Genomic DNA, 11,134 nt, shown 5'->3' on the forward strand with positions numbered 1-11,134 from the left:
AACCCCACGGTAATAGGGCATGTCACGGTACCCAGAAATCGTTTGTTTTCTTTATTTTACTTTGTTACTATCAGTCACAATCTTAAGATCGTTGTGATTCTATATTTTTCTTTCAAGCGGCGTCCTTTTTGGTAGGCCCATGCTGCTGCCGTATCAACATACTTAAAGCCATTTTCAAATTCATTTTCAATAAACTTCTAGTAAAACTACGGGTCCATAATTCCACGGATACAGTTCAAATGAATTCATCGTGCCATTTGTATTTAGTGCGAATTTATTTGCTAAATATTCTTCCTCTACAAGCCAACAATTTACATAATAAAGTGGTCGATGACACACTACCAGCCTTTTTCTGATCGAGGGTATTCAAACCATTTCGTAATAATATGCTTGACTGATAGGTATATGAGAAAATGCTTTTTTCGAACAATATACGCAACATGCCTGCCAGCTTCCAAGCTACTACAACAGTAGCTATAGTAAAGCTATGAGCATAAGCCTTTGGTAGACCCTAAATACTGTTCCGAACATGCGCTAATGAGGGGACCTTTTCTTTAATTTCAAAAACGTCTGCCAGTTTAAATTTGTTCAGAGACCATAGGGGAGGAGAAGACCACCAACTGTCATCGAGAGAAAAAGTAGAATCATTGAAATTTCACACAGTGTGGTATAGGAAATGAAGTATATTTTTGTTATAAAACAAAAATTAAGGACTTTTCCCAAAAAAATCTTGATTTACGGGGTCTGAATTTTAAAAGCAAACAAAATAGACATGATATCTCGATTTTTATATTTTTTTCGAATAAGCAGTTAATGCTTAAGATTGTTGAATTTCTAACCTCACAAACTGAAAATGGTTTGACAAAAAAATTTCTATAACGTACTAGAGACATTTTAATTCTCATTTTCTATATCATGCCATGTCAAATTTCCATGGTTCTACCACGTTCTACTTTTTCTCTAAACTTTTCCAGGTGGCAGGACTGATGAAGGAACCTCCGCCATGTTGATGGAGCAATCTAAAATAGTGAAAATTATGCGGAGTATTTAATGCAGAGTTTGCCTTCTGGTGCTGCTCTTTGATCCTTAAAATAAACAGAAAATTGGCAATTCATTTTATAAAGAAAAGGTAATCAGTCCTGGCGTTCCTCAAAACAATGCTAAAAAGTCTGACATTTATTGATGAACAAAAATCCATGTCGAGTCAAGTACGAAACACTGAAAACGGCCTTACTGTTGAGGTCGAAATACGTATCTGTCAAGATCCAATTAAGTGGTGGAATTCAATGGGATTGTACAAACTCGTCTTATGACAAGTGAGTTTTTTGTTGTTTTCTCGAAATTGTGTAAAATAGATATATATGCACTTTCTCAAACAAATGATTCAATTATGTAGATTCAGTTTTGATTGTTGATAAAAAAACAATTCAAATTATGTGAAAGCAAATCATACGTTGTTCAGAGATTTGGGATTCAGGGACTTGAATTTTCTGACTGAAGCGAGCAGAAAAACACGTGTATGTCTTTAACGAACAAGCGCTTTATTACCTTTCTCTACATTTGAAATGACTTCACAAGAACCGCACTCTGCAAAGACTTCTAATGGACTGTTTCCTGTTGCAACATAATTTGCCTACATTTTCGGATATTGTACTTACCATTTTCCTTCACTCTGTCTAGCAAGCTTTCGTCTTGGCACGCAAATAAAAAAATATATATATATAGGGGGAATGACGGCTTTGGCAGGTTTTGTTCTATTATTGACAGGGGTTTTTTTATGACTGATTATGCTCAAATTTGGCCTAAACATTCTTTGCATATCAAAGAATATTGTGGCAAAATTTTATAAAATTTGGTCAACAAAAACCCCCCTGACAATAATAGAACAAAACCTGCCAAAGTCGTCTTTTCCCCTACTCAAAAAGTCCGGCGGTGCGCTGAAGCAAGAACTGTCTGTTTTAACACGTTTGTTGTTTTATTTGCATACCGGTATTATTTTCTAGTAAATAGAATAAATAAAAAAAAATCCTGTTTTCAGCATGCTTCTCTTCTTTCTCATTTAAAAACTCATTGAATGGTTCGTTATTATGACCCATGTTCTATTATTCAAAAAAAAATAAAAATTAAAAAAAAACTTGGGTCAATTTTGTGAACAATTAGATAAATTTTGTCGGCAACTAGGTGTAAAAATGTTGGTTGCAAAATAGAAATGCATCAACATTTTCCAAGTTGTCACTAAATTGGAAAACCACTGTCGCAGTGTTGGTGGCGATATCAGCGTGAATCCATTACTGTGTGCATGCATCTTTGAAAAATCCCTACGTATTGACTTCGAACCTTGAAGGGTCTATCTACAGTTTCTTTGGTGTAGGTACTGTAGTCTACGCATTTTGATCTGTGACTCGAGTTGACTCATTTTTCAAACCATCATAAACTACCCTGATTTCCTTCAACAACTCGGAAACGTTTGTCCCCATCTTAGCACTGATCGGTATCACCGGAACATCTACGTGATGCGACAGTAACTGCAAATTCCTCTCCGCGTCCGGTAAATCAATTTTGTTTGCAATAATCATCCTTGGCCGATTGGCCAGCTCTTCGCTGAACATAGTCAATTCGTGCATCAGTGTTTGGTAGTGATTCCACGGTTCCTCAGACGACACATCCACAACGAATAATAGCACATTGCAGCGTTCCGCATGCTTCAAAAACTGAATCCCGAGACCTTTGTTTTTGTGGGAGTCCGGGATCAATCCCGGTAGGTCGGCCACAGCGATCTGCTCGTAGTCATCGTATTGAACCATTCCGAGATGGGGTTTTAGTGTGGTAAAAGGATATGAAGCAACCTTAGGCCGGGCTCGGGATATTGCCCTAAGAAGTGTACTCTTTCCTGCATTTGGCAGTCCAATGAAACCAACGTGAGCCATGCTTCTCAGTTCTAGAATGTACGACTTGTCTTCCCCATTTCCACCAAACTCAGCCACTTGTGGAGCCTGTTCCAGATCACTGATGAAGAAGTGATTACCTTTACCTCCCGCTCCTCCTCGTGCAGCAACAAACATCATTCCCTCGCCGTTCAGGTCGCCCACCACCTTTCCGGAACTGGTTTTCACAATAGTTCCCAGCGGCACCTTCACAATGGTATGACTGGCGTTTTTGCCGTGACAGTCTTTGTTACGCCCGTTATTGCCGGGGTCCGCCGACAGCAGCGTCGTGAGGTGATTTAAATCACGAACATCCGAGGTGGCTTGCAGCACGACATGACCACCATTTCCACCGTCACCTCCGTCTGGACCGGCATTCTCATTGCACCACAGACGCAGAAATGAGATACAACCGTCACCGCCTTTGCCGCCGACCGTTCGTACGGGTTTACAGTCTACAAAGTATTGTGTCTACAGAATGGGACACAGTTTTGTTAGAAGTAATACGGATATAAAGCTGATTGTTACTTACCGTAGGTTTATCTGACTTAGCCTTCTTGCTACGCAGGGCAATCGCTACTCGTTGTGAGGAAAAATCGGCATTATTCTGCAGCAGTATCACACGCTGAGTTGGTATTCGGCGATAAAGATTTCTCAACAACGATGGCAACATTTTACTGGTAGAAATAACAGATAATAAGGAGGAGTTCAAATCAAAATGTACTGAAAGCTAAATAGCTACTAACCTAGCTCAGATTAAAATTATTAACTAATTTTCACTATTTCATCTAACTTTGCAGAGGAAGAAAACAAAATACAAAAAATGCAAGCGTGGATTGACATTTCTGGATCAAAATAAATCAGCCCCGTGGCAAGAGATGCTACTCAGCGTAGCGAACATCTTCATGAATATGTCCAGCATACATTTTGAAAAGTACTTCTCCAGAATCGTTCCTTTATAAGCAACTGGATTTTATCCAAAATATTGTTGGTTGCACTTTTTCAATTTGTTCAAAAATAATACCAGCTATTATAGGCATGAAAATATAATCCTAAAACATCTTTCAGCACACCATTTATTTCATTTCAATTTCACTAATGAATGTTGTTCGATTTGCATCCCCGGACCATTTCAACTGTGATGCTAAACACATTATAAACAATAATAATATCTTTTGTTTGATTCGGAGCGGGAGAACAAGTTACGAAAAATGATTTCGTGTAGCGCTTGATTTTACTTGTAGATTCCCTCCAATTCGTAAGTTTATTATATTTTATCATCAAATAACATAATTCCCATGGTCAAAGATGTAAATCTTGCAAATTATTTTGAAAACAATTTTTAGATTTAACCAAAACAAATAGTAAACAAAACACATGATGTTTATTTTCGTACAATAACAACGGATGGTAATGAGCTACCGTCCGTGGACATGGTGGCTATTGTCAAACCCCTTGTGATAGTATGGGACGCCAGAGGTGAAATAAATGCACTCTGCACATTGAAAAAATCAAAGGATTAATTGGTAAAACTTTCCTTTTTAATTACAAACTCAAAAGTATAAACATTAAAATAATTAATCATTTTCATAAAAGCATACACAATCTTTTAATTAAAATTTTGACGTAAACTACGTCTAAGGGGAAGACTCGGATACAGGGTGACAAATGAAAATTTCCAAATCCGAGACCGTCACGAAATCATGTAAGATTTTGAACGTTAATAGCGCATTCATCTTTCGATGGATTTTTGTGATTTATATATCAATCGACTCGGAAACTCTCCACCAATTTTCCAGTTATATTGAAACATTTGATTATTAACGTTAAAGTAGGGTATTGGACCATTTTGGCAGCACCTCTTTTTCCCGTTCGCAACGTGAGTCTCATTCGGCCGTCGTTCAGTGTAGTTGGATTTTGGGCTCTTCTTTTTGTGCGGTGCTTCGCACCAGTTTGCCACAAAAAGTAGGGCCAGAGCAGTAACCGCAGTCGGCGATATACATACAAGCGCATATTTGTGCAAGGATAGGATGATCGATTGTTAGCAACGGCAATGCAATGTCATAATGCGATAATCGCAATGCAAATGAACAAACATGTTCGATTCAAAGATAACTTAGGAAAATGGTAAGCCATTTTATGATAAACTGCAAATTGTTAATTATATTTTTATTATTAAATATGCGCCAAAATCAGATGAATTCAATTTTAATTCAGGAAGTTTGAATGCATTTCAGATACTCTGTGGGTACCATCATGCGGGGCTTATTGTAAACGGCTATAGCTTCGGAACGCATACTTTATTGAAACGGGCTATAGGTTACAATAGAACTATTACTTACTAGCTCCCGGATCTAAGATTCTTGCAATTATATTAATAATATGGTTGCACGAATATGTTATCCATAATGCCACTGCCAGATAGTGGGAGTTAGATTGTAATAAAATAGCACAAATACCCTATTCCCGTCCGCAGCGCACGCAATGTTTAAAGGCAACTATTATGCAAAGTGAATGCACCTCGGATGTTAAGTCGTTAGGTCATAGTTTTTGACCTCTAGTTTAAGGATCCATGTCGATTGAAATATTTCATCGGTGAAAATTTGACTTTTTTACCATTTAAGGGAATATTTTTAACCTAAAAATCCACTCTGATTTTTAAAAAATTTTTGAAGCAAGTTACATAAAATACAGGCACCACATTTTTTCCTGGGATTTCAAGGAAAATTTTCATATAAAATCAATTTTCATATGATGAAAGTAGCAAAAGTTATACTAAAAATACTGTTGACATCGAACATATATTTCATTTTTTGATAGTGAATTCTTGTGTAACTGCATATCTCATACGTGTCTCAAAAACAGCAACCCTGCACCACTTATTACCATAGAAACAGAATTTAACGCTGGACAGGTCAAGGAACTATATTTCAATTGTGTTCATAATCATTTTCTGGAAGGAGGAGACTATGACACAATTTAGACAAAAACCCTCCGCCAGCGCTACATTAGCTGGTGGGATTGGTCTACTAAATATTCGGCCCTGTAGCAAAAAAAAACATCCAGACAAATCTGAAGTCTGGACATCAGAGGTCAACGCAACTCATCACGCTCAACTTGGTTTCACTGGGCATTACTGCCGTTGTCGAAGTCTTTTAGTTAAACGGGGTGTTTTGAAAGGAAAATAATTCAATGGTTATTACAATGTATTGGAGAGTCTACCACAGGTAGTTGATTGCTGTTTTAGTATAACATTGTTGGACTTCTATTCAGACAGCGTTCGAGCTTTTTGTTACAGTTGGATAGCAGCCGGGCTACCAATCACCGAAAAATTTCTTATTTTGAAATTCCATGTTCTTGAATAGAACGCATCACAGGAAGGCCTTACAAAGTATACGGAGCAAACAACGGAAGCCATCCACAGAAATTTCTATACTATCTACCAAAACTACAAAATGCCAGATAACCACGAACAGTATGCAAATAAACTGTTATCCTCGGTGGGAGCATATAACAGTGGTCACATAATGCAGGCGTCCATTGAGGTTCAATCGAGTTTGAAAAACAGGACAAACATAAATACTACTTTGAACTAGTTCGTAGTTTTATTTTTTTGTTGATTTGAAATGTTAAAGAGTGATATTATGTTCTTAAATTTAATAATACTTCTTCTTATTGGCATTACATCAACAACTCTGACATATGCCGCCTCGGAGCTTAGTGTTCATTTAGCACTTCCATAGTTATTGACTGCGAAATTTCTAGTCCAAGCTACCATTTTCGCATTCGTATATCATGAGGCTACGATGATACTTTATGCCCAGGGAAGGTGAGAATATTTCCTAGACAAGGCCGGGAACCGAACCCAGCCACTTTTAGCATGGTCTTGCAGTGTAGCAGTGCATCTCACTGCAGGGCTAAGGAAGGCTACAGATCTATGCATAATATACCGTAAGAACATTTAAGACTTGCAGTAATTTTAATACAACTTCTACTATTTTCATCATATGAAAAAGGTTTTTATATGAAAATGTTGCTTTAAGCATCAGGAAAAAAAGTAGTGGTTGGATTTTATATAACTTGTTTCAAAAAAAATTAAAAAATCGGAAAAGTTTTTTAGGTTAAAAATATTACCTTAAATAGTAAAAAAGTCAAAATTTCACCGATGAAATATTTTAATCGATGCAGATCCTTAAACTAGAGGTCAAAAACTATGATCTAACGGCTTAACATCCGAGGTGCATTCACTTTGCATAATAGTTGCCTTTAAACATAGCGTGCAGCGTTTACTACTCTGGCGCATCTCAACCGAATGGCTTGGTTTTTGGTACCGTTCTGACTCAAATCTCGAATATGACTCATATTCCGAATACAAGCGCCCTAAAACTAAAACTGTTATTGGTTTTCCGCACTGAGGATCAAGATAACAAACGAATTCAAACTCCTGTGGAGAAAATTACAAGAATAAAGTTAAAATGGGCATTTAAAAGCTAAAGTTCGGAATATGAGTCATGTACGGAATTTGAGTCAAAACAGTACATGGCTAGTATTTGTTGATTTCTAGTTGGCGCAACCGGGTTTTATCGACTCGCGCTTCTTAGTCGGACTCAACAATACGACTATCCCTTCTCTGCCAACTATTCCTCGTCACTCCAAATAACAGAAGGCGGAGATTCTGCCAAAGGTCCAACGCTCGTGTTTTTCCACCAGTGATGACTCGATGCTCTGACTACCATTGGACAGAGGCACCTGTTTGTCCGTAGCCAGAGCAAGGTCCAGGGCCGATGCGTATCGTCTCGCATCTGTCGTAAAATCGCTAAATCGTGGTACACGCACTCACCAGTATTCACCCCCAGCAACAAACATATTGCACATCGATCACAGTAACTTATATATGACCGAATTCTCTCACAATATGGTTACTGCAACAAGATTGGCTCAACGTGTGCTGCTTGGGATATCATAACCATGTAACGCAAGTGAGTTATTTTTATTTCAGAATAGTATTATCTAATAATCATACTCCACTATTTCCACCTATATATTACGACAAATAAACTAGAATAGTGGTCGAAAATTTGGAATGAAACTGAATCCCTACTAATTTTACTCTAAGTCGAATGCAACAGTTGGAATTGCGAAAAGCATTATTACCACTTGGGGTTTTAATGTTAAAATTTTAAGCTATCGTACCGTCGTCGGGGAGACAACGGGTCAAATGGGGTGAGAATGGGTCACAGTTTCAACTACATAGAATGCTTGTAGAATAGATTTAATGTTTCTGAGAACAATAAAACTGAATTATAAGTGACCCTTTTTAAACGATTTTGTTATCCGACCTCCAGACTGTCGGTGAGGGCTCGGACGTCACCCCTGACTACGGTATCCAACATTTTTTTATATTTTAAGTTATGGTAATTTTGTTCTAAACCAGTGACATAAGTAATCAAATGAATTATCTTAAAATATGACTACATTCCTCAATGCACCAAACTGTTCTACGTAGTTTACGTTGGGCGGTCGTGTCTTGTACATAACCCTTCAGATTTTTTATATTATTTCTTATTATATGTTCATATTTATTATAACACTATGCCACATAACACGTTCAAATTGTTCTAAGTTTGGATTAAAAAAAAATGCATGTAGTGCGTTGTATCCAATATAATTATATGAATTATGACATTTTAACTATGAATAATAAAACATTTTATTTTTACGCGCGAAATGAATAAATGCTTAATCGAGAGCATAATTTTTACTGTGCACCTACGCCAGATTCCGTTCACGAAAGCATTTATACTGTCATAGCCCTAACGTTTGAACCATACGTTAGCATCGTAAATGATGATTATTAATAATGACTGCAGTCATTTTATTTTCTGACAGCTTCCAGGCGCTTCGGACAGAAAACCAACGCCGCGACTTGGAATCCAAACAAAAAGTGGAGTGAAATCGCGGAAAATTGCTATTGTGCTAGTTCTTTTTACCAAGTTAAGTTCCATTTTTTTGTGTTAACAGTGTGTCCTCCGCATTGCGAGGACCATCAAAAACTTCAAGCTGTCTGCCGTCGTGAAAATGAAGCTGATCGACTCGGTCGTTCGAAGCTTCAAAGTAGCAAAGGTATTCCGTGAAAACACGGACAAAATAAACGCCATTGACTATTCGTCCAATGGGGAAATGCTAATCAGCTGCAGCGAAGACGATCAGATTGTGTTATTCGATTGCGAAAAGGGAACCCAAATCCGGACGGTCAACTCGAAGAAGTACGGCGTGGATTTAATTCACTTCACACATGCCAACAATACCGCGATTCATAGCTCGACCAAAGTAGACGATACGATCCGGTATTTGAGCCTTCACGACAACAAGTACCTGCGATATTTTCCTGGGCACACAAAAAAGGTCATATCGTTAAACATCTCTCCCGTGGAAGATACATTTTTGTCGGGCTCGCTGGATAAGACGTTGCGCCTGTGGGATCTACGGTCGCCCAACTGTCAGGGAGTTATGCACCTAAATGGGCGTCCAGTGGCGGCGTATGATCCGGAAGGCTTGATTTTTGCGGCCGGTGTTAATTCCGAAAGCATCAAACTGTACGACTTGCGCTCATTTGACAAAGGACCTTTCGTGACGTTTAAACTGAACCAGGAAAAAGAATGCGATTGGACCGGGTTGAAATTTTCCCGAGACGGAAAAACGATTTTGATCAGCACAAATGGTTCGATCATCCGATTGATTGACGCTTTCCATGGTACCCCGCTGCAAACATTCACAGGTGAGTCGTAAACGTGGTTGGAATGATAAGATAGTTGTATTCCAATTAATTCTTGTCTTAACATTTGACACGTATTAAAGTCGTACTGGTAGAAATGGCCTAACAAGTTCCTGTTTCAATTCTCCGCAGGTCATTTGAACAACAAGGGTATACCAATCGAAGCATCCTTCAGTCCGGATTCGCAATTCATTTTCTCCGGCAGCACAGACGGAAGGGTTCACGTGTGGAACGCCGACACGGGTTACAAAATATGCGTTCTCAACGGCGATCACCCCGGGCCCATACAATGCGTTCAGTTTAATCCCAAGTTCATGATGCTCGCCTCAGCCTGCACCAATATGGCGTTCTGGTTACCAACGGCGGAAGACTCCTAGATATTAATCTACCGAACGATAGTAGCGAAAAACATTCTTACTTTAATATTGAACTATTTTAAAACCAGCTAATCGAGCTGTCGTCTTAAGATTTTTATAGAAATGAATAAATAAGTATTTCTATAAGTAGAACACGCGTTGATGGTATTTGACAACCCTGACAACCTATTCTGCGGCGCTAAATTGATTTGATTTATTAAGATTGGGGAGGAGAGATCCGCCGCAGCACCAATTGCAAGAGAGTTCGGAAGTTGACCTGACTGTGATGACTTTTTCTTTTCGGCTCGTCGGACATTTTTAACGAATTGAAATTTCTCGCGATCCTTCGAATAAAACATGTCAATACGCCGCAAATTCGTCGATTGTTTTTCCTCCAGAACTATGTCTTGTCTATCGGCATCATCCCAGCAATGACTCAAACCGCCTCGTACGATATAGTGCGGTATGCGCTTGCGACCCGTCTGATGCAATTTCTTGACGTTGTACCTAGCTTCAAGTGATTCGGACCATGCTGGTACGCCGTATCGGATAATAGACAACGCTACTCCCGATATAAGCCTACGCACCTGACTATGCACCGCCGATCCGTTGGACATCATTCGTGATAATGATTTTATCGCTAGTGATGCCCTTTGGCATGCATAATCGACGTGGCTCGTAAAATTGAGCTTATCGTCGATCATCACGCCCAGATGCTTCAATGCTCTCACGGACTTAACTGTGCAGGTCCCTAACCTGCTTCCTGCAACCCATAGTGAACATGTACCACCACAACTTCCGCCTTGTGACGTGCTAACGCCAACCTCTTTGAACTGAGCCATTCCTCGACTCTGCTAATCGCATATGTAGCTTTAAGTTCAACTTCATTGAGAGTGTCGCCAATAACCTCAATCATCGGCGAACCCGATATTTTTTTACGTCGGCCGGGAGATCTAAACAAAATACTCCGTCATACATGATATTCCACAGCGTCGGTTCGAGGATCTATCCCTGTGGAACGCCTGCTGACACCTCAATCGACTGTTGACCAACATCGGTCTCATACAATAAGATCTTAT

General features: G+C 38.9%; 2 protein-coding genes across 2 annotated transcripts; one reads left to right on the forward strand and one right to left on the reverse strand.

Annotated features, from left to right (window-relative positions):
* Positions 1-1,522: 1,522 nt before the first annotated feature.
* LOC134217593 (mitochondrial ribosome-associated GTPase 2) lies at positions 1,523-3,795 on the reverse strand. Its single transcript, XM_062696371.1, has 3 exons — positions 3,671-3,795; positions 3,457-3,601; positions 1,523-3,395 (listed from the first exon to the last, which is right to left on the reverse strand). The coding sequence occupies exons 2-3, from the start codon at positions 3,595-3,597 to the stop codon at positions 2,382-2,384; spliced, it is 1,155 nt and encodes a 384-aa protein (XP_062552355.1). The 5' UTR covers positions 3,598-3,601; positions 3,671-3,795; the 3' UTR covers positions 1,523-2,381.
* A 5,006-nt stretch (positions 3,796-8,801) lies between these two features.
* On the forward strand, positions 8,802-10,208 carry LOC134217594 (WD repeat-containing protein 82). Its single transcript, XM_062696372.1, has 2 exons — positions 8,802-9,702; positions 9,832-10,208. The coding sequence occupies exons 1-2, from the start codon at positions 9,003-9,005 to the stop codon at positions 10,074-10,076; spliced, it is 945 nt and encodes a 314-aa protein (XP_062552356.1). The 5' UTR covers positions 8,802-9,002; the 3' UTR covers positions 10,077-10,208.
* Positions 10,209-11,134: the final 926 nt, after the last annotated feature.

Source organism: Armigeres subalbatus, chromosome 2, assembly GCF_024139115.2.
Source record: "Armigeres subalbatus isolate Guangzhou_Male chromosome 2, GZ_Asu_2, whole genome shotgun sequence".
Classification (NCBI taxonomy): Eukaryota; Metazoa; Arthropoda; class Insecta; order Diptera; family Culicidae; genus Armigeres; species Armigeres subalbatus.

Coding starts and splice junctions, on each gene's coding strand:
- LOC134217593 (XM_062696371.1), bottom strand. CDS start 3,597: ATGTTGCCATCGTTGTTGAGAAATCTTTATCGCCGAATACCAACTCAG. Junction 3,396..3,456: donor CTAAGTCAGATAAACCTACG/GTAAGTAACAAT, acceptor CCCATTCTGTAG/ACACAATACTTTGTAGACTG.
- LOC134217594 (XM_062696372.1), top strand. CDS start 9,003: ATGAAGCTGATCGACTCGGTCGTTCGAAGCTTCAAAGTAGCAAAGGTA. Junction 9,703..9,831: donor CCCGCTGCAAACATTCACAG/GTGAGTCGTAAA, acceptor AATTCTCCGCAG/GTCATTTGAACAACAAGGGT.